This window comes from Scyliorhinus torazame, unplaced genomic scaffold (assembly GCF_047496885.1).
Source record: "Scyliorhinus torazame isolate Kashiwa2021f unplaced genomic scaffold, sScyTor2.1 scaffold_337, whole genome shotgun sequence".
Lineage (NCBI taxonomy): Eukaryota > Metazoa > Chordata > Chondrichthyes > Carcharhiniformes > Scyliorhinidae > Scyliorhinus > Scyliorhinus torazame.
Window position 1 is genome coordinate 47,644 of NW_027308064.1, and position 22,357 is coordinate 70,000.

The following is a 22,357-nucleotide window of genomic DNA, read 5'->3' on the forward strand; positions in this document are numbered from 1 at the left end:
CCAGACACACAATTCAGCTCAATCCATACCAGACACACAATTCAGCACAATCCGTACCAGACCCAGAATTCAGCACAATCCATACCGGACACACAATTCAGCTCAATCCGTACCAGACACAGAATTCAGCACAATCCATCCCAGACACACAATTCGGCACAATCCATACCGGACACAGAATTCAGCTCAATCCATACCAGACACAGAATTCAGCACAATCCATACCGGACACACAATTCAGCACAATCCATACCAGACACACAATTCAGCACAATCCATACCAGACACAGAATTCAGCTCAATGCATACCGGACACAGAATTCAGCACAATCCATACCGGACACAGAATTCAGCACAATCCATACCGGACACAGAATTCAGCTCAATCCATACCAGACACACAATTCAGCACAATCCATACCAGACACACAATTCAGCACAATCCATACCAGACACACAATTCAGCTCAATCCATACCGGACACAGAATTCAGCTCAATCCATACCGGACACACAATTCAGCACAATCCGTACCGGACACAGAATTCAGCACACTCCATTCCAGACCCAGAATTCAGCACAATCCGTACCGGACACAGAATTCAGCACAATCCGTACCGGACACAGAATTCAGCACAATCCGTACCGGACACAGAATTCAGCTCAATCCGTACCGGACACAGAATTCAGCACAATCCGTACCAGACCCAGAATTCAGCACAATCCGTACCGGACACAGAATTCAGCACAATCCGTACCGGACACACAATTCAGCACAATCCGTACCGGACACAGAATTCAGCTCAATCCATACCGGACACACAATTCAGCACAATCCGTACCGGACACAGAATTCAGCACAATCCGTACGGACACAGAATTCAGCACAATCCATACCAGACCCAGAATTCAGCACAATCCGTACCGGACACAGAATTCGCACAATCCGTACCGGACACAGAATTCAGTACAATCCATACCAGACCCAGAATTCAGCACAATCCGTACCGGACACAGAATTCAGCACAATCCGTACCGGACACAGAATTCAGCACAATCCGTACCAGACCCAGAATTCAGCACAATCCGTACCGGACACAGAATTCAGCACAATCCGTACCAGACCCAGAATTCAGCACAATCCATACCAGACCCAGAATTCAGCACAATCCGTACCGGACACAGAATTCAGCACAATCCGTACCAGACCCAGAATTCAGCACAATCCGTACCGGACACAGAATTCAGCACAATCCGTACCGGACACAGAATTCAGCACAATCCATACCAGACCCAGAATTCAGCACAATCCGTACCGGACACAGAATTCAGCACAATCCGTACCAGACACACAATTCAGCTCAATCCGTACCAGACCCAGAATTCAGCACAATCCATACCAGACACACAATTCAGCACAATCCATACCAGACCCAGAATTCAGCACAATCCATACCAGACACAGAATTCAGCACAATCCGTACCGGACACAGAATTCAGCACAATCCATACCAGACCCAGAATTCAGCACAATCCGTACCGGACACAGAATTCAACACAATCCATACCGGACACAGAATTCAGCACAATCCGTACCAGACACACAATTCAGCTCAATCCGTACCAGACACACAATTCAGCTCAATCCGTACCAGACCCAGAATTCAGCACAATCCATACCAGACACAGAATTCAGCTCAATCCATACCAGACACAGAATTCAGCACAATCCATACCAGACCCAGAATTCAGCACAATCCGTACCAGACACACAATTCAGCTCAATCCGTACCAGACCCAGAATTCAGCACAATCCATACCACAGGATTCAGCACAATCCGTACCGGACACAGAATTCAGCACAATCCATACCGGACACAGAATTCAGCACAATCCGTACCAGACACACAATTCAGCTCAATCCGTACCAGACACACAATTCAGCTCAATCCGTACCAGACCCAGAATTCAGCACAATCCATACCAGACACAGAATTCAGCTCAATCCATACCAGACACAGAATTCAGCACAATCCATACCAGACCCAGAATTCAGCACAATCCGTACCAGACACACAATTCAGCTCAATCCGTACCAGACCCAGAATTCAGCACAATCCATACCACAGGATTCAGCACAATCCGTACCGGACACAGAATTCAGCACAATCCATACCGGACACAGAATTCAGCACAATCCGTACCAGACACACAATTCAGCTCAATCCGTACCAGACACACAATTCAGCTCAATCCGTACCAGACCCAGAATTCAGCACAATCCATACCAGACACAGAATTCAGCTCAATCCATACCAGACACATAATTCAGCACAATCCGTACCGGACACAGAATTCAGCACAATCCGTACCAGACCCAGAATTCAGCACAATCCATACCAGACCCAGAATTCAGCACAATCCGTACCGGACACAGAATTCATCACAATCCGTACCGGACACAGAATTCAGCTCAATCCGTACCAGACCCAGAATCCAGCACAATCCATACCGGACACACAATTCAGCACAATCCATACCAGACCCAGAATTCAGCACAATCCATACCAGACACAGAATTCAGCACAATCCATACCAGACACAGAATTCAGCTCAATCCGTACCGGACACAGAATTCAGCACAATCCATACCAGACACAGAATTCAGCACAATCCATACCAGACACAGAATTCAGCTCAATCCGTACCAGACACACAATTCAGCACAATCCGTACCGGACACAGAATTCAGCACAATCCGTACCAGACACACAATTCAGCTCAATCCGTACCAGACCCAGAATTCAGCACAATCCGTACCAGACCGAGAATTCAGCACAATCCGTACCGGACACAGAATTCAGCACAATCCGTACCGGACACAGAATTCAGCACAATCCATACCAGACCCAGAATTCAGCACAATCCGTACCGGACACAGAATTCAGCACAATCCGTACCAGACACACAATTCAGCTCAATCCGTACCAGACCCAGAATTCAGCACAATCCGTACCAGACACACAATTCAGCACAATCCATACCAGACCCAGAATTCAGCACAATCCATACCAGACACAGAATTCAGCACAATCCGTACCGGACACAGAATTCAGCACAATCCATACCAGACCCAGAATTCAGCACAATCCGTACCGGACACAGAATTCAGCACAATCCATACCGGACACAGAATTCAGCACAATCCGTACCAGACACACAATTCAGCTCAATCCGTACCACACAATTCAGCTCAATCCGTACCAGACCCAGAATTCAGCACAATCCATACCAGACACAGAATTCAGCTCAATCCATACCAGACACAGAATTCAGCACAATCCATACCAGACCCAGAATTCAGCACAATCCGTACCAGACACACAATTCAGCACAATCCGTACCGGACACAGAATTCAGCACAATCCGTACCGGACACAGAATTCAGCACAATCCATACCGGACCCAGAACTCAGCACAATCCGTACCGGACTTAGAATTCAGCACAATCCGTACCAGACACACAATTCAGCTCAATCCGTACCAGACCCAGAATTCAGCACAATCCATACCAGACACACAATTCAGCACAATCCATACCAGACCCAGAATTCAGCACAATCCATACCAGACACAGAATTCAGCACAATCCATACCAGACACAGAATTCAGCTCAATCCGTACCGGACACAGAATTCAGCACAATCCATACCACACACAGAATTCAGCACAATCCATACCAGACACAGAATTCAGCTCAATCCGTACCAGACACACAATTCAGCTCAATCCGTACCAGACACACAATTCAGCTCAATCCGTACCAGACACAGAATTCAGCTCAATCCATACCAGACCCAGAATTCAGCACAATCCATACCAGACCCAGAATTCAGCACAATCCGTACCACACAATTCAGCTCAATCCGTACCAGACCCAGAATTCAGCACAATCCATACCACAGAATTCAGCACAATCCGTACCGGACACAGAATTCAGCACAATCCATACCGGACACAGAATTCAGCACAATCCGTACCAGACACACAATTCAGCTCAATCCGTACCAGACACACAATTCAGCTCAATCCGTACCAGACCCAGAATTCAGCACAATCCATACCAGACACAGAATTCAGCTGAATCCATACCGGACACAGAATTCAGCTCAATCCGTACCAGACCCAGAATTCAGCTCAATCCGTACCTGACACAGAATTCAGCTGAATCCAGACCAGACACAGGAACTGCACCATTTTCTCATTCCAGACACGGCAACGTTTACAAAGTCTCCAGCAAGGGAAATGTTGGGATTATACTGTCTATGCTTCAGTGCGAGGAGTCTTATAAACAAGGTGGATGTGTTAAGGTCACAGGTAGACACCGGGCAGCAGGATGTTGTGGCTAAAACGGAAACCTGGCGAAAGGAGGGGCAAAAATTGGCAGCTCAATATCCCTGGATGTGAGTTTTCAGGTAGGACAGAGGGGGAGATAAAGGGGAGGGAGAATAGCAGTAATGATTAAAGAACCCATTCCAGTTGTGAGAAGGGATGTGAAATTAACGGGTTAACAAGCGAGGCTTCATGGGCTGAGCTTCATGGGCTGAGCTTAGAAATTAAAAAGGGCAGCCACACGACTGGGAATATACGACAGACCCCCAAATAGTAAGAGGGAGATACAACAGCAAATATGGGAGGCAGATTTCTGCCTATAAGTACAAGACGGCAGTGAAACTTATTAAATTCTAACGGGATTGGACAGGGTAGATTCAGAAAGAATGTTCCTGATGGTGGGGGGTCCAGAACTAGGGGTCACAGTTTGAGGGTCAGGGGTCAACCTTTTAGGACTGAGGTGAGGGGAAATTTCTTCACCCAGAGAGCGGTGAATCTGAGGAATTCACTCCCACAGGAAGTAGTTGAGGCCAAAACGTGTAATTTCAAGAAGGAATTAGATACAGCTCTTGGGGCGAAAGGGATCAAGGTACGGCAGTTGAATTGGGGGATTTTAATCTCCATGTCCATTGGTCAAAGCAGGTCGGTCAAGGCATCCTTGAGGAGGAGTTTAGAGAATGTATCCGCGATAGTTTCCTCGAACAGTATGTAATGGAACCTACGAGGGAACACCAGTGTCTAGTGCTTAAACAAAGGAGATTACAATGGGATGAGAGAAGAGCTAGCTAAGGTAGACTGGGAGCAAAGACTTTATGGTGAAACAGTTGAGGAACAGTGGAGGACTTTTAAATCGATTTTTCACAGTGCTCAGAAAAAGTTTATAACAGTGAAAAGGGAGGACTGTTGGAAAAGGGAAAATCAGTCGTGGATATCTGAGGAAATAAGGGAGAGTATCAGTATCATGAAAGGCAGATCATGTTTAACTAATTTACTGGAATTCTTTCAAGCCGAGGAAAGCAGTGGCCTGTCCCTTTAATTCAGACGGAAGAAAGCAGTGGCCTGTCCCCTTAATTCAGACGGAAGAAAGCAGTGGCCTGTCCCTTTAATTCAAGACACAGAGGAAAGCAGTGGCCTGTCCCTTTAATTCAAACGGAGGAAAGCAGTGGCCTGTCGCTTTAATTGGAACAGAGGAAAGCAGTGGCCTGTCCCTTTAATTCAGACGGAGGACAGCAGTGGCCTGTCCCTTTAATTCAGACGGAGGAAAGCAGTGGCCTGTCCCCTTAATTCAAGACACAAACAGAGGAAAGCAGTGGCCTGTCCCTTTAATTCAGACGGAGGAAAGCAGTGGCCTGTCCCTTTAATTGGAACAGAGGAAAGCAGTGGCCTGTCCCTTTAATTGGAACAGAGGAAAGCAGTGGCCTGTCCCTTTAATTCAGATGGAGGAAAGCAGTGGCCTGTCCCTTTAATTCAGACAGAGGCCAGCAGTGGCCTGTCCCTTTAATTCAGACAGAGGCCAGCACTGGCCTGTCCCTTTAATTGAGACGGAGGCCAGCACTGGCCTGTCCCTTTAATTGAGACGGAGGACAGCAGTGGCCTGTCCCTTTAATTCAGACGGAGGAAAGCAGTGGCCTGTCCCCTTAATTCAGACGGAGGAAAGCAGTGGCCTGTCCCTTTAATTCAGACAGAGGCCAGCAGTGGCCTGTCCCTTTAATTGAGACGGAGGACAGCAGTGGCCTGTCCCTTTAATTCAGACGGAGGAAAGCAGTGGCCTGTCCCCTTAATTCAGACAGAGGCCAGCACTGGCCTGTCCCTTTAATTCAGACAGAGGCCAGCAGTGGCCTGTCCCTTTAATTGAGACGGAGGACAGCAGTGGCCTGTCCCTTTAATTCAGATGGAGGAAAGCAGTGGCCTGTTCCCTTAATTCAGACGGAGGAAAGCAGTGGCCTGTCCCTTTAATTCAGACAGAGGCCAGCAGTGGCCTGTCCCTTTAATTGAGATGGAGGAAAGCAGTGGCCTGTCCCTTTAATTCAGACGGAGGAAAGCAGTGGCCTGTCCCTTTAATTCAGACAGAGGCCAGCAGTGGCCTGTCCCTTTAATTCAGACGGAGGAAAGCAGTGGCCTGTCCCTTTAATTCAGACGGAGGAAAGCAGTGGCCTGTCCCTTTAATTCAGACGGAGGAAAGCAGTGGCCTGTCCCGTGAGGGTCTGGAACGCGCTGTCTGGGAGGGGGGGGGGGGGAAGAGGCGGGTCCGGAACGTGCTGCCTGGGGAGGGGGGGGGGGGGGGGGGGGAGGAGGCGGGTCTGGAACGTGCTGCCTGGGAGGGGGCGGGGGGGGGGGGAAGAGGCGGGTCTGGAACGTGCTGCCTGGGAGGAGGGGGGGGGGGGAGAGGCGGGTCTGGAACGTGCTGCCTGGGAGGGGGGCCGGGGGCGAGGGGGGCCGGGGGCGAGGGGGGCAGGGGGAGAGGCGGGTCTGGAACGTGCTGCCTGGGAGGGGGGCCGGGGGCGAGGGGGACCGGGGGCGAGGGGGACCGGGGGCGAGGGGGACCGGGGGCGAGGGGGACCGGGGAGCGAGGGGGACCGGGGGCGAGGGGGACCGGGGGCGAGGGGGACCGGGGAGCGAGGGGGCCGGGGAGCGAGGGGGGCCGGGGGCGAGGGGGACCGGGGAGCGAGGGGGACCGGGGAGCGAGGGGGGCCGGGGGCGAGGGGGGGCCGGGGGCGAGGGGGGGCCGGGGGCGAGGGGGGGCCGGGGGCGAGGGGGGACCGGGGAGCGAGGGGGGCCGGGGGCGAGGGGGGCCGGGGGCGAGGGGGGGCCGGGGGCGAGGGGGGGCCGGGGGCGAGGGGGGGCCGGGGGCGAGGGGGGGGCCGGGGGCGAGGGGGGGCCGGGGGCGAGGGGGGGCCGGGGGCGAGGGGGGGCCGGGGGCGAGGGGGGGCCGGGGGGGGCCGGGGGCGAGGGGGGGCCGGGGGCGAGGGGGGCCGGGGGGGGCCGGGGGCGAGGGGGGGCCGGGGGCGAGGGGGGGCCGGGGGCGAGGGGGGCCGGGGGCGAGGGGGGACAGGGGGCGAGGGGGGACAGGGGGCGAGGGGGGGCCGGGGGCGAGGATTACCTTTAAGAGGACGTCAGAAGTGGGACGATCTTGCGGAATCTTCTGTAAGCAGGAATCCACAAAATTCCGAAAATAATCTGACCTGGAAATGGACAGTGAAAATCACACTGAAAACAGGAACGGACAGAGAGAGAGAGAGGCAGAGACAGAGAGAGAGACAGAGAGAGAGAGAGAGACAGAGAGAGAGAGAGAGAGAGAGAGATAGATAGAGAGACAGAGACAGTGAGACAGAGACAGTGAGACAGAGACAGAGAGACAGAGACAGAGAGAGAGAGCCAGGGCGAGAGAGAGAGAGGCAGAGAGAGAGAGATAGAGAGACAGAGAGACACAGAGAGAGAGAGAGAGAGAGAGAGGCAGAGATAGAGAGAGACAGAGACAGAGACAGAGAGAGAGAGAGAGAGAGAGGCACAGAGAGAGAGAGAGAGAGAGAGTGACAGACAGACAGAGAGAGAGAGAGGCAGAGAGAGAGAGAGAGAGAGATAGAGAAAGAGGCAGAGAGAGAGAGAGAGAGTGACAGACAGACAGAGAGAGACAGAGAGAGAGAGAGAGAGTGACAGACACAGAGACAGAGACAGAGAGAGAGAGAGACACAGAGAGAGAGAGACAGAGAGAGAGAGAGACACAGAGAGAGAGAGACAGAGAGAGAGACAGAGAGAGAGAGAGACACAGAGAGAGAGAGACAGAGAGACAGAGAGAGAGAGAGAGACAGAGAGAGAGAGAGACACAGAGAGAGAGAGACAGAGAGAGACAGAGAGAGAGAGAGAGAGAGAGACAGAGAGAGGGATCAGATCTTACCAGTGATTGGATTGCAGAATGGGTGACTCGTTTTGTGCGATGTGGTATAAGGCACTCATTGCATTCATGTTGAATAGCGGCGGCTTCCTCTCCGCTGTAATCAAACAGAGAACATTAACAGAATGAGGGAAAGGAGAGAGAGACAGAGAGAGAGACACAGACAGAGATAGAGAGAGAGCCAGAGAAAGAGAGAGACAGAGAGAGAGACACAGAGAGAGAAAGGCAGAGCGAGAGTGAGAGAGGAGGAGAGTGAGAGACAGAGTGAGAGCCGGAGGGAGAGGGGGCGAGGGTGGGAGTGAAGGAGGGCGAGGGTGGGAGGAAGAGGGTGGGGCGAGGACTAGGGAGGGAGGGAGGGCGCAAAGGAGGGTGGGAGAGGGCGAGGGAGGGAGGGGATGAGGGGGCAAGAGAGGGAGTGAGTGACGGAGGGGGTGAGGATGGGGGCAGGGAGGGGGTGAGGGAGGGGGGGAGCGCGGGGAGGGAGTTGGAGGGGGGCAAAAGAGGGAGGGAGGTGGCGAGGGAGAGGGGGCGATGGAGAGGGCGCGAGGGAGAAGGGGCGGGGGAGAGGGGGCGAGGGAGAAGGGGGTGGGGGGAGGGGGGGGGAGGGGCGAGGGAGAGGGGTCGAGGGAGAAGGGGGCGGGGACAGGGGGCGGGAGGGAGAGGGGGCGGGGAGAGGGGGCGGGAGGAAGGGGGGCGAGGGAGAGGGGGCGAGGGGGTCGATGCAGTGAGGGAGTGAGGAGGTCGAGAAGGCGAGGGGGTGAGGAAGCGAGGGGGTGAGGAAGCGAGGGGGTGAGGAAGCGAGGGGGTGAGGAAGCGAGGGGCGAGGAAGCGAGGGGCGAGGAAGCGAGGGGCGAGGAAGCGAGGGGATGAGGAGGCGAGGGGGTGAGGAAGCGAGGGGTGAGGAAGCGAGGGGTGAGGAAGCGAGGGGGTGAGGAAGCGAGGGGTGAGGAAGCGAGGGGTGAGGAAGCGAGGGGTGAGGAAGCGAGGGGTGAGGAAGCGATGGGTGAGGAAGCGAGCGGTGAGGAAGCGAGGGGTGAGGAAGCGAGGGGGTGAGGAAGCGAGGGGGTGAGGAAGCGAGGGGGTGAGGAAGCGAGGGGCGAGGAAGCGAGGGGGTGAGGAAGCGAGAGGGTGAGGAAGCGAGGAGCGAGGCGAGGAAGCGAGGGGCGAGGAAGCGAGTGGGCGAGGGGGTGAGGAAGCGAGGGGGCGAGGAAGCGAGGGGTGAGGAAGCGAGGGGCGAGGAAGCGAGGGAGTGAGGAAGCGAGGGGGTGAGGGGCGAGGGGCAAGGTAGCGAGGGGGTGAGGGGCGAGGGGGTGAGGAAGCGAGGGGGTGAGGAAGCGAGGGGGCGAGGAAGCGAGGGGGCGAGGAAGCGAGGGGGCGAGGAAGCGAGGGGCGAGGAAGCGAGGAAGCGAGGGGGCGAGGAAGCGAGGGGCGAGGGGGCGAGGAAGCGAGGGGGCGAGGAAGCGAGGGGGTGAGGAAGCGAGGGGGTGAGGAAGCGAAGGGGTGAGGAAGCGAGGGGGTGAGGAAGCGAGGGGGTGAGGAAGCGAGGGGGTGAGGAAGCGAGGGAGCGAGGAAGTGAGGGGGCGGGGGCGAGGGGCGTGGAAGCGAGTGGGCGAGGGGGTGAGGAAGCGAGGGGGGCGAGGAAGCGAGGGGCGAGGGAGCGAGGGGCGAGGGAGCGAGGAAGCGAGGGGGGCGAGTAAGCGAGGGGGCAAGTAAGCGAGGGGGCGAGGAAGCAAGGGGGCGAGGAAGCAAGGGGGCGAGGAAGCAAGGGGGCGAGGAAGCGAGGGGGCGAGGGGGTGAGGGAACGAGGGGCGAGGAAGCGAGGGAGTGAGGAAGCGAGGGGGGCGAGTAAGCGAGGGGGCGAGTAAGCGAGGGGGCGGGTAAGCGAGGGGGCGAGTAACCGAGGGGGCGAGTAAGCGAGGGGGCGAGGGGAGCGAGGGGGGTGAGGGAGCGAGGGGGTGAGGGGCGAGGGGGTGAGGAAGCGAGGGGGCGAGGGAGCGAGGGGCGAGGAAGCGAGGGAGTGAGGAAGCAAGGGGGTGAGGGGCGAGGGGCAAGGAAGCGAGGGGGTGAGGGGCGAGGGGGTGAGGAAGCGAGGGGGTGAGGAAGCGAGGGGGCGAGGGGCGAGGGGCGAGGGGCGAGGGGCGAGGGGCGAGGAAGCGAGGGGGGCGAGGGGGCGAGGAAGCGAGGGGGGCGAGGGGCGAGGAACGAGGGGGCGAGGAAGCGAGGGGGCGAGGAAGCGAGGTGGCGAGGAAGCGAGGGGGCGAGGAAGCGAGGGGGTGAGGGGCGAGGGGGTGAGGAAGCGAGGGGGGCGAGGAAGCGAGGGGGGTGAGGAAGCGAGGGGGTGAGGAAGCGAGGGGGTGAGGAAGCGAGGGGGTGAGGAAGCGAGGGGGTGAGGAAGCGAGGGGGTGAGGAAGCGAGGGGGTGAGGAAGCGAGGGGGCGAGGGGGCGAGGAAGCGAGGGGGTGGGGGCGAGGGGCGTGGAAGCGAGTGGGCGAGGGGGGTGAGGAAGCGAGGGGGTGAGGAAGCGAGGGGGGTGAGGAAGCGAGGGGCGAGTAAGCGAGGGGGGCGAGTATGCGAGGGGGCGAGTAAGCGAGGGGGCGAGGAAGCGAGGGGGCGAGGGGGCGAGGGAGCGAGGGGGCGAGGGAGCGAGGGGGCGAGGAAGCGAGGGGGTGAGGGGGGGAGGAAGCGAGGGGGCGAGGAAGCGAGGGAGTGAGGAAGTGAGGGAGTGAGGAAGCGAGGGAGTGAGGAAGCGAGGAAGCGAGGGGGTGAGGAAGCGAGGGGGCGAGGAAGCGAGGGGGGCGAGGAAGCGAGGGAGTGAGGAAGCGAGGGAGTGAGGAAGTGAGGAAGCGAGGAAGCGAGGGGGTGAGGAAGCGAGGGGGCGAGGAAGCGAGGGGGCGAGGAGGCGAGGGAGCGAGGGGGCGAGGGAGCGAGGGGGGCGAGGAAGCGAGGGGTGAGGAAGCGAGGGGCGAGGAAGCGAGGGAGTGAGGAAGCGAGGGGGGTGAGGGGGCGAGGGGCAAGGTAGCGAGGGGGTGAGGGGCGAGGGGGTGAGGAAGCGAGGGGGGTGAGGAAGCGAGGGGGCGAGGAAGCGAGGGGGCGAGGAAGCGAGGGGGCGAGGAAGCGAGGGGGCGAGGAAGCGAGGAAGCGAGGGGGCGAGGAAGCGAGGGGCGAGGGGGCGAGGAAGCGAGGGGGCGAGGAAGCGAGGGGGTGAGGAAGCGAGGGGGTGAGGAAGCGAAGGGGTGAGGAAGCGAGGGGGTGAGGAAGCGAGGGGGTGAAGAAGCGAGGGGGTGAGGAAGCGAGGGAGCGAGGAAGTGAGGGGGCGGGGGCGAGGGGCGTGGAAGCGAGTGGGCGAGGGGGTGAGGAAGCGAGGGGGCGAGGAAGCGAGGGGCGAGGGAGCGAGGGGCGAGGGAGCGAGGAAGCGAGGGGGCGAGTAAGCGAGGGGGCAAGTAAGCGAGGGGGCGAGGAAGCAAGGGGGCGAGGAAGCAAGGGGGCGAGGAAGCAAGGGGGCGAGGAAGCGAGGGGGCGAGGGGGTGAGGGAACGAGGGGCGAGGAAGCGAGGGAGTGAGGAAGCGAGGGGGCGAGTAAGCGAGGGGGCGAGTAAGCGAGGGGGGCGGGGTAAGCGAGGGGGGCGAGTAACCGAGGGGGCGAGTAAGCGAGGGGGGCGAGGGAGCGAGGGGGTGAGGGAGCGAGGGGGTGAGGGGCGAGGGGGTGAGGAAGCGAGGGGGCGAGGGAGCGAGGGGCGAGGAAGCGAGGGAGTGAGGAAGCAAGGGGGTGAGGGGCGAGGGGCAAGGAAGCGAGGGGGTGAGGGGCGAGGGGGTGAGGAAGCGAGGGGGTGAGGAAGCGAGGGGGGGGGGCGAGGGGGCGAGGGGCGAGGGGGGCGAGGGGCGAGGAAGCGAGGGGGCGAGGGGGCGAGGAAGCGAGGGGGCGAGGGGCGAGGAACGAGGGGGCGAGGAAGCGAGGGGGGCGAGGAAGCGAGGTGGCGAGGAAGCGAGGGGGGCGAGGAAGCGAGGGGGTGAGGGGCGAGGGGGTGAGGAAGCGAGGGGGCGAGGAAGCGAGGGGGTGAGGAAGCGAGGGGGTGAGGAAGCGAGGGGGTGAGGAAGCGAGGGGGTGAGGAAGCGAGGGGGTGAGGAAGCGAGGGGGTGAGGAAGCGAGGGGGTGAGGAAGCGAGGGGGCGAGGAAGCGAGGGGGCGAGGAAGCGAGGGGGTGGGGGCGAGGGGCGTGGAAGCGAGTGGGCGAGGGGGTGAGGAAGCGAGGGGGTGAGGAAGCGAGGGGGTGAGGAAGCGAGGGGCGAGTAAGCGAGGGGGCGAGTATGCGAGGGGGGCGAGTAAGCGAGGGGGCGAGGAAGCGAGGGGGCGAGGGGGCGAGGGAGCGAGGGGGCGAGGGAGCGAGGGGGCGAGGAAGCGAGGGGGTGAGGGGGGAGGAAGCGAGGGGGCGAGGAAGCGAGGGAGTGAGGAAGTGAGGGAGTGAGGAAGCGAGGGAGTGAGGAAGCGAGGAAGCGAGGGGGTGAGGAAGCGAGGGGGCGAGGAAGCGAGGGGGCGAGGAAGCGAGGGAGTGAGGAAGCGAGGGAGTGAGGAAGTGAGGAAGCGAGGAAGCGAGGGGGTGAGGAAGCGAGGGGGCGAGGAAGCGAGGGGGCGAGGAAGAGAGGGGGCGAGGGAGCGAGGGGGCGAGGGAGCGAGGGGGCGAGGGAGCGAGGGGGCGAGGGAGAGAAGGGGGCGAGGGAGCGAGGGGGGCGAGGAAGCGAGGAGGCGAGGGAGCGAGGGGGTGAGGGAGCGAGGGGGGCGAGGGAGTGAGGGGGTGAGGGAGCGAGGGGGGCGAGGAAGCGAGGGGGGCGAGGGGGCGAGGAAGCGAGGGGGTGAGGGGCGAGGGGGTGAGGGGCGAGGGGGTGAGGGGCGAGGGGGTGAGGAAGCGAGGGGGCGAGGAAGCGAGGGGGTGAGGGGCGAGGAAGCGAGGGGGCGAGGAAGCGAGGGGGTGAGGAGGCGAGGGGGTGAGGAAGCGAGGGGGTGAGGAAGCGAGGGGGCGAGGATGCGAGGGGGCGAGGAAGCGAGGAGGCGAGGAAGCGAGGGGGTGAGGAAGCGAGGGGGTGAGGAAGCGAGGGGCGAGGAAGCGAGGGGGCGAGGAAGCGAGGGGCGAGGAAGCGAAGGGCGAGGAAGCGAGGGGCGAGGAAGCGAGGGGCGAGGAAGCGAGGGGGTGAGGAAGCGAGGGGGTGAGGAAGCGAGGGAGTGAGGAAGCGAGGGAGTGAGGAAGCGAGGGAGTGAGGAAGCGAGGGGGCGAGGAAGCGAGGGGGCGAGGGAGTGAGGAAGCGAGGGGGCGAGGAAGCGAGGGAGTGAGGAAGCGAGGGAGTGAGGAAGCGAGGGAGTGAGGAAGCGAGGGAGTGAGGAAGCGAGGGAGCGAAGGGGTGAGGAAGCGAGGGGGTGAGGAAGCGAGGGGGCGAGGGGGTGAGGAAGCGAGGGAGTGAGGAAGCGAGGGAGCGAGGGGTTGAGGAAGCGAGGGGTTGAGGAAGCGAGGGAGTGAGGAAGCGAGGGGCGAGGAAGCGAGGGGGCGAGGAAGCGAGGGGGCGAGGGGGGCGAGGGGCGAGGAACGAGGGGGCGAGGAAGCGAGGAAGCGAGGGGGCGAGGAAGCGAGGGGGCGAGGAAGCGAGGGGGCGAGGAAGCGAGGGGGCGAGGAAGCGAGGGGGGTGAGGGGCGAGGGGGTGAGGAAGCGAGGGGGTGAGGAAGCGAGGGGGTGAGGAAGCGAGGGGGTGAGGAAGCGAGGGGGCGAGGAAGCGAGGGGGCGAGGAAGCGAGGGGGTGGGGGCGAGGGGCGTGGAAGCGAGTGGGCGAGGGGGTGAGGAAGCGAGGGGGTGAGGAAGCGAGGGGGTGAGGAAGCGAGGGGCGAGTAAGCGAGGGGGCGAGTAAGCGAGGGGGCGAGTAAGCGAGGGGGCGAGTAAGCGAGGGGGCGAGTAAGCGAGGGGGCGAGTATGCGAGGGGGCGAGTAAGCGAGGGGGCGAGGAAGCGAGGGGGCGAGGGAGCGAGGGGGCGAGGGAGCGAGGGGGCGAGGGAGCGAGGGGGCGAGGAAGCGAGGGGGTGAGGGGCGAGGGGGGAGGAAGCGAGGGGGCGAGGAAGCGAGGGAGTGAGGAAGTGAGGGAGTGAGGAAGCGAGGGAGTGAGGAAGCGAGGGGGTGAGGAAGCGAGGGGGCGAGGAAGCGAGGGGGCGAGGAAGCGAGGGAGTGAGGAAGCGAGGGAGTGAGGAAGTGAGGGAGTGAGGAAGCGAGGAAGCGAGGGGGTGAGGAAGCGAGGGGGCGAGAAAGCGAGGGGGCGAGGAAGAGAGGGAGCGAGGAAGCGAGGGGTTGAGGAAGCGAGGGGGTGAGGAAGCGAGGGGGTGAGGGGCGAGGAAGCGAGGGGGTGAGGAAGCGAGGGGGTGAGGGAGCGAGGGGGTGAGGGGCGAGGGGGGAGGAAGCGAGGGGGCGAGCGAGGGAGTGAGGAAGCGAGGGGGCGAGGGGGCGAGGAAGCGAGGGGGCGAGGGAGCGAGGGGGCGAGGGAGCGAGGGGGCGAGGGAGCGAGGGGGCGAGGGGGCGAGGGAGCGAGGGGGCGAGGGAGAGAAGGGGGCGAGGGAGCGAGGGGGCGAGGAAGCGAGGAGGCGAGGGAGCGAGGGGGTGAGGGAGCGAGGGGGCGAGGGAGCGAGGGGGTGAGGGAGCGAGGGGGCGAGGAAGCGAGGGGGCGAGGGGGCGAGGAAGCGAGGGGGTGAGGGGCGAGGGGGTGAGGGGCGAGGGGGTGAGGGGCGAGGGGGTGAGGAAGCGAGGGGGCGAGGAAGCGAGGGGGTGAGGGGCGAGGAAGCGAGGGGGCGAGGAAGCGAGGGGGTGAGGAGGCGAGGGGGTGAGGAAGCGAGGGGGTGAGGAAGCGAGGGGGCGAGGATGCGAGGGGGCGAGGAAGCGAGGAGGCGAGGAAGCGAGGGGGTGAGGAAGCGAGGGGCGAGGAAGCGAGGGGGCGAGGAAGCGAGGGGCGAGGAAGCGAGGGGCGAGGAAGCGAGGGGCGAGGAAGCGAGGGGCGAGGAAGCGAGGGGGTGAGGAAGCGAGGGAGTGAGGAAGCGAGGGAGTGAGGAAGCGAGGGAGTGAGGAAGCGAGGGGGCGAGGAAGCGAGGGGGTGAGGAAGCGAGGGGGCGAGGAAGCGAGGGAGTGAGGAAGCGAGGGAGTGAGGAAGCGAGGGAGTGAGGAAGCGAGGGAGTGAGGAAGCGAGGGAGCGAAGGGTGAGGAAGCGAGGGGGTGAGGAAGCAAGGGGGCGAGGGGGTGAGGAAGCGAGGGGGTGAGGAAGCGAGGGAGTGAGGAAGCGAGGGAGCGAGGGGTTGAGGAAGCGAGGGGTTGAGGAAGCGAGGGAGTGAGGAAGCGAGGGGCGAGGAAGCGAGGGGGTGAGGAAGCGAGGGGGTGAGGAAGCGAGGGGGTGAGGGGTGAGGAAGCGAGGGGGTGAGGAAGCGAGGGGGTGAGGAAGCGAGGGGGTGAGGAAGCGAGGGGGTGAGGGAGCGAGGGGGTGAGGGGCGAGCGGGGAGGAAGCGAGGGGGCGAGGGGTGAGCGAGGGAGTGAGGGAGCGAGGGAGTGAGGAAGCGAGGGAGTGAGGAAGCGAGGGACGAGGAAGCGAGGGGACGAGGAAGCGAGGGGGTGAGGAAGCGAGGGGGGCGAGGGGGTGAGGAAGCGAGGGGGCGAGGGAGTGAGGAAGCGAGGAAGCGAGGGGGTGAGGAAGCGAGGGGGTGAGGAAGCGAGGGGGCGAGGAAGCGAGGGGGCGAGGAGGCGAGGGAGCGAGGGAGCGAGGGGGGCGAGGGAGCGAGGGGGCGAGGGGGCGAGGAGCGAGGGGGCGAGGGAGCGAGGGGGCGAGGAAGCGAGGGGGCGAGGAGGCGAGGGGGTGAGGGAGCGAGGGGGCGAGGAAGCGAGGGGGCGAGGGAGCGAGGAAGCGAGGGGGCGAGTAAGCGAGGGAGCGAGGAAGCGAGGGGGCGAGGGGCGAGGGGGTGAGGGGCGAGGGGGTGAGGAAGCGAGGGGGCGAGGAAGCGAGGGGGTGAGGGGCGAGGAAGCGAGGGAGTGAGAAAGCGAGGGAGTGAGGAAGCGAGGTAGTGAGGAAGCGAGGAAGCGAGGGGGCGAGGAAGCGAGGGGGCGAGGAAGCGAGGGGTTGAGAAAGCGAGGGGTGAGGAAGCGAGGGAGTGAGGAAGCGAGGGGCAAGGAAGCGAGGGAGTGAGGAAGCGAGGGGCGAGGAAACGAGGGAGTGAGGGGCGAGGGGGTGAGGGGGTGAGGAAGCGAGGGGGCGAGGATGCGAGGGGGCGTGGAAGCGAGGGGGCGAGGAAGCGAGGGGGTGAGGAAGCGAGGGGGTGAGGAAGCGAGGGGGTGAGGAAGCGAGGGGCGAGGAAGCGAGGGGGAGAGGAAGCGAGGGGCGAGGAAGCGAGGGGCGAGGAAGCGAGGGGCGAGGAAGCAAGGGGGTGAGGAAGCGAGGGGCGAGGAAGCAAGGGGGTGAGGAAGCGAGGGAGTGAGAAAGCGAGGGAGTGAGGAAGCGAGGGAGTGAGGAAGCGAGGGAGTGAGGAAGCGAGGTAGTGAGGAAGCGAGGAAGCGAGGGAGCGATGAAGCGAGGGGGCGAGGAAGCGAGGGGTTGAGAAAGCGAGGGGTGAGGAAGCGAGGGAGTGAGGAAGCGAGGGGCAAGGAAGCGAGGGAGTGAGGAAGCGAGGGGCGAGGAAGCGAGGGAGTGAGGAAGCGAGGGAGTGAGGAAGCGAGGGAGTGAGGAAGCGAGGGAGTGAGGAAGCGAGGGAGTGAGGGGGTGAGGAACCGAGGGGGTGAGGAAGCGAGGGGGTGAGGAAGCGAGGGGGTGAGGAAGCGAGGGAGTGAGGAAGCGAGGGAGTGAGGAAGCGAGGGAGTGAGGAAGCGAGGGAGCGAGGGGTTGAGGAAGCGAGGGGTTGAGGAAGCGAGGGAGTGAGGAAGCGAGGGGCGAGGAAGCGAGGGGGTGAGGAAGCGAGGGGGTGAGGAAGCGAGCGGGTGAGGGGCGAGGAAGCGAGGGGGTGAGGAAGCGAGGGGGTGAGGAAGCGAGGGGGTGAGGGAGCGAGGGGGTGAGGGGCGAGGGGGGAGGAAGCGAGGGGGCGAGGGGGTGAGCGAGGGAGTGAGGAAGCGAGGGGGTGAGGAAGCGAGCGGGCGAGGAAGCGAGGGGGTGAGGAAGCGAGGGGGGCGAGGGAGTGAGGAAGCGAGGGGGCGAGAGAGTGAGGAAGCGAGGGAGTGAGGAAGCGAGGGAGTGAGGAAGCGAGGGAGTGCGGAAGCGAGGAAGCGAGGGGGTGAGGAAGCGAGGGGGTGAGGAAGCGAGGGGGTGAGGAAGCGAGGGGGTGAGGAAGCGAGGGGGCGAGGGGGTGAGGAAGCGAGGTGGTGAGGGGCGAGGGGGTGAGGAAGCGAGGGGGTGAGGAAGCGAGGGAGCGAGGGGGTGAGGAAGCGAGGGGGTGAGGAAGCGAGGGAGTGAGGAAGCGAGGGGGTGAGGAAGCGAGGGGGTGAGGAAGCGAGGGGGCGGGGGCGAGGGGCGTGGAAGCGAGTGGGCGAGGGGGTGAGGAAGCGAGGGGGCGAGGGGCGAGGGAGCGAGGGGCGAGCAAGCGAGGGGGCGAGTAAGCGAGGGGGCGAGTAAGCGAGGGGGCGAGGAAGCAAGGGGGCGAGGAAGCAAGGGGGCGAGGAAGCAAGGGGGCGAGGAAGCAAGGGGGCGAGGAAGCGAGGGGGCGAGGGGGTGAGGGAGCGAGGGGCGAGGAAGCGAGGGAGTGAGGAAGCGAGGGGGCGAGTAAGCGAGGGGGCGAGTAAGCGAGGGGGCGAGTAAGCGAGGGGGCGAGTAACCGAGGGGGCGAGTAAGCGAGGGGGCGAGTGAGCGAGGGGGCGAGGGAGCGAGGGGGCGAGGGGGTGAGGGAGCGAGTGGGTGAGGGGCGAGGGGGTGAGGAAGCGAGGGGGCGAGGGAGCGAGGGGCGAGGAAGCGAGGGAGTGAGGAAGCGAGGGGGTGAGGAAGCGAGGGGGTGAGGAAGCGAGGGGGCGAGGGGCGAGGAAGCGAGGGGGCGAGGGGGCGAGGAAGCGAGGGGGCGAGGGGGCGAGGAAGCGAGGGGGCGAGGGGGCGAGGGGGCGAGGAAGCGAGGGGGCGAGGAAGCGAGGGGGCGAGGAAGCGAGGGGGCGAGGAAGCGAGGGGGTGAGGGGCGAGGGGGTGAGGAAGCGAGGGGGCGAGGAAGCGAGGGGGCGAGGAAGCGAGGGGGTGAGGAAGCGAGGGGGTGAGGAAGCGAGGGGGTGAGGAAGCGAGGGGGTGAGGAAGCGAGGGGGTGAGGAAGCGAGGGGGCGAGGAAGCGAGGGGGCGAGGAAGCGAGGGGGCGAGGAAGCGAGGGGGTGGGGGCGAGGGGCGTGGAAGCGAGTGGGCGAGGGGGTGGGGAAGCGAGGGGGTGAGCAAGCGAGGGGGTGAGGAAGCGAGGGGGCGAGTAAGCGAGGGGGCGAGTAAGCGAGGGGGCGAGTAAGCGAGGCGGCGAGTATGCGAGGGGGCGAGGAGGCGAGGGAGCGAGGGGGCGAGGGAGCGAGGGGGCGAGGAAGCGAGGGGGTGAGGGGCGAGGGGGGAGGAAGCGAGGGGGCGAGGAAGCGAGGGAGTGAGGAAGCGAGGGAGTGAGGAAGTGAGGGAGTGAGGAAGCGAGGGAGTGAGGAAGCGAGGAAGCGAGGGGGTGAGGAAGCGAGGGGGCGAGGAAGCGAGGGGGCGAGGAAGCGAGGGAGTGAGGAAGCGAGGGAGTGAGGGGGTGAGGAAGCGAGGGGGCGAGGAAGCGAGGGGGCGATGAAGAGAGGGAGCGAGGAAGCGAGGGGTTGAGGAAGCGAGGGGGTGAGGAAGCGAGGGGGTGAGGGAGCGAGGGGGTGAGGGGCGAGGGGGGAGGAAGCGAGGGGGCGAGGGGGTGAGCGAGGGAGTGAGGAAGCGAGGGGGCGAGGGAGCGAGGGGGCGAGGGAGAGAGGGGGCGAGGGAGAGAAGGGGGCGAGGGAGCGAGGGGGCGAGGAGGCGAGGGAGCGAGGGGGTGAGGGAGTGAGGGGGTGAGGGAGCGAGGGGGCGAGGAAGCGAGGGGGCGAGTAAGCGAGGGGGCGAGGAAGCGGGGGCGAGGGGGTGAGGGGCGAGGGGGTGAGGAAGCGAGGGGGCGAGGAAGCGAGGGGGTGAGGGGGCGAGGAAGCGAGGGGGCGAGGAAGCGAGGGGGTGAGGAGGCGAGGGGGTGAGGAAGCGAGGGGGTGAGGAAGCGAGGGGGCGAGGAAGCGAGGGGGCGAGGAAGCGAGGGGGTGAGGAAGCGAGGGGGTGAGGAAGCGAGGGGCGAGGAAGCGAGGGGGCGAGGAAGCGAGGGGCGAGGAAGCGAGGGGCGAGGAAGCGAGGGGCGAGGAAGCGAGGGGGTGAGGAAGCGAGGGAGTGAGGAAGCGAGGGAGCGAGGGAGTGAGGAAGCGAGGAAGCGAGGGGGCGAGGAAGCGAGGGGGGCGAGGGAGTGAGGAAGCGAGGGGGCGAGGAAGCGAGGGAGTGAGGAAGCGAGGGAGTGATGAAGCGAGGGAGTGAGGAAGCGAGGGAGTGAGGAAGCGAGGGAGTGAGGGGGTGAGGAAGCGAGGGGGTGAGGAAGCGAGGGGGCGAGGGGGTGAGGAAGCGAGGGGGTGAGGAAGCGAGGGAGTGAGGAAGCGAGGGAGCGAGGGGTTGAGGAAGCGAGGGGTTGAGGAAGCGAGGGAGTGAGGAAGCGAGGGGCGAGGAAGCGAGGGGGTGAGGAAGCGAGGGGGTGAGGAAGCGAGGGGGTGAGGAAGCGAGGGGGTGAGGGGTGAGGAAGCGAGGGGGTGAGGAAGCGAGGGGGTGAGGAAGCGAGGGGGTGAGGGAGCGAGGGGGTGAGGGGCGAGGGGGGAGGAAGCGAGGGGGCGAGGGGGTGAGCGAGGGACTAAGGAAGCGAGGGAGTGAGGAAGCGAGGGGACGAGGAAGCGAGGGGGCGAGGAGGCGAGGGGGTGAGGGAGCGAGGGGGCGAGGGAGCGAGGGGCGAGGAAGCGAGGGGGCGAGGAAGCGAGGGGGCGAGGAAGCGAGGGGGCGAGGAAGCGAGGGGGTGAGGAAGCGAGGGGGTGAGGAAGCGAGGGGGTGAGGAAGCGAGGGGGCGAGGATGCGAGGGGCGAGGAAGCGAGGGGGAGAGGAAGCGAGGGGCGAGGAAGCGAGGGGCGAGGAAGCAAGGGGGTGAGGAAGCGAGGGAGTGAGGAAGCGAGGGAGTGAGAAAGCGAGGGAGTGAGGAAGCGAGGGAGTGAGGAAGCGAGGGAGTGAGGAAGCGAGGGAGTGAGGAAGCGAGGTAGTGAGGAAGCGAGGGGGCGAGGAAGCGAGGGGGCGAGGGAGCGATGAAGCGAGGGGGCGAGGAAGCGAGGGGTTGAGAAAGCGAGGGGTGAGGAAGCGAGGGAGTGAGGAAGCGAGGGGCAAGGAAGCGAGGGAGTGAGGAAGCGAGGGGCGAGGAAGCGAGGGAGTGAGGAAGCGAGGGAGTGAGGAAGCGAGGGAGTGAGGAAGCGAGGGAGTGAGGAAGCGAGGGAGTGAGGGGGTGAGGAAGCGAGGGGGTGAGGAAGCGAGGGGGCGAGGGGGTGAGGAAGCGAGGGGGTGAGGAAGCGAGGAAGTGAGGAAGCGAGGGAGTGAGGAAGCGAGGGAGCGAGGGGTTGAGGAAGCGAGGGAGTGAGGAAGCGAGGGGCGAGGAAGCGAGGGGGTGAGGAAGCGAGGGGGTGAGGATGCGAGCGGGTGAGGGGCGAGGAAGCGAGGGGTGAGGAAGCGAGGGGGTGAGGAAGCGAGGGGGTGAGGAAGCGAGGGGGTGAGGGGCGAGGGGGGAGGAAGCGAGGGGGCGAGGGGGTGAGCGAGGGAGTGAGGAAGCGAGGGGGTGAGGAAGCGAGGGGGCGAGGAAGCGAGGGGGTGAGGAAGCGAGGGGTGAGGAAGCGAGGGGGGTGAGGAAGCGAGGGGGTGAGTGAAGCGAGGGGGCGAGGGAGCGAGGGTGAGGAAGCGAGGGGGGCGGTGAGGAAGCGAGTGGTGAGCGAGGGGGGAGGAAGCGAAGGGCGAGGGAGAGCGAGGGAGGTGAGGAAGCGAGGGAGTGAGGAAGCGAGGGGGGTGAGGAAGCGAGGGGGGTGAGGAAGCGAGGGGCGGGGTGAGGAAGCGAGGGGTTGAGGAAGCGAGGGGGCGAGGAAGCGAGGGGGCGAGGAAGCGAGGGGGCGAGGAAGCGAGGGGGTGAGGAAGCGAGGGGGTGAGGAAGCGAGGGGGTGAGGAAGCGAGGGGCGAGGAAGCGAGGGGTGAGGAAGCGAGGGGCGAGGAAGCGAGAGGGCGAGGAAGCGAGGGGGTGAGGAAGCGAGGGGGTGAGGAAGCGAGGGGGCGAGGAAGCGAGGGGGCGAGGAGCGAGGGGGCGAGGGAAGCGAGGGGGTGAGGAAGGCGAGGGGGGAGGAGCGAGGGGCGAGGAAGCGAGGGGGTGAGGAAGCGAGGGGGTGAGCGGAAGCGAGGGGGAGCGTGAGGAAGCGAGGGGGAGAGTGAGGGGCGAGGAAGCGAGGGGGTGAGGAAGCGAGGGGGTGAGGAGGCGAGGGGGTGAGGAAGCGAGGGGGTGAGGAAGCGAGGGGGTGAGGAAGCGAGGGGGCGAGGAAGCGAGGGGGTGAGGAAGCGAGGGGCGAGGAGCGAGAAGCGAGGGGGGTGAGGAAGCGAGGGGGGAGAGGAAGCGAGGGGGAGAGGAAGAGAGGGGGTGAGGAAGCGAGGGGGAGGTGAGAGGGGCGAGGGGTGAGGAAGCGAGGGGGCGAGGAAGCGAGGGGGTGAGGAAGCGAGGGGGTGAGGGGCGAGAGGGGTGAGGAAGCGAGGGGGCGAGGAAGCGAGGGGGCGAGGAAGCGAGGGGGTGAGGAAGCGAGGGGTGAGGAAGCGAGGGGGCGAGGAAGCGAGGGGGTGAGGAAGCGAGGGGGTGAGGGGCGAGGGGTGAGGAAGCGAGGGGGCGAGGAAGCGAGGGGGTGAGGAAGCGAGGGGGTGAGGAAGCGAGGGGGGGTGAGGAAGCGAGGGGGGCGAGGAAGCGAGGGGGCGAGGAAGCAAGGGGGTGAGGAAGCGAGGGGGTGAGGGGCGAGGGGTGAGGAAGCGAGGGGGCGAGGAAAGCGAGG

The 22,357-nt window shown here is 63.8% G+C and overlaps 1 protein-coding gene across 1 annotated transcript in view; it reads right to left on the reverse strand.

Moving 5' to 3' along the window:
* Positions 1 to 22,357, reverse strand: part of LOC140406181 (serine/threonine-protein kinase TAO2-like) — a gene marked incomplete at its 3' end in the record, with an annotated part of 183,121 nt that overhangs the window by 46,041 nt on the left and 114,723 nt on the right. The window contains 2 exon segments of the mRNA XM_072494320.1: positions 7,492 to 7,573; positions 8,287 to 8,380. Of these exon segments, the coding sequence (XP_072350421.1) occupies positions 7,492 to 7,573; positions 8,287 to 8,380 (176 nt within the window).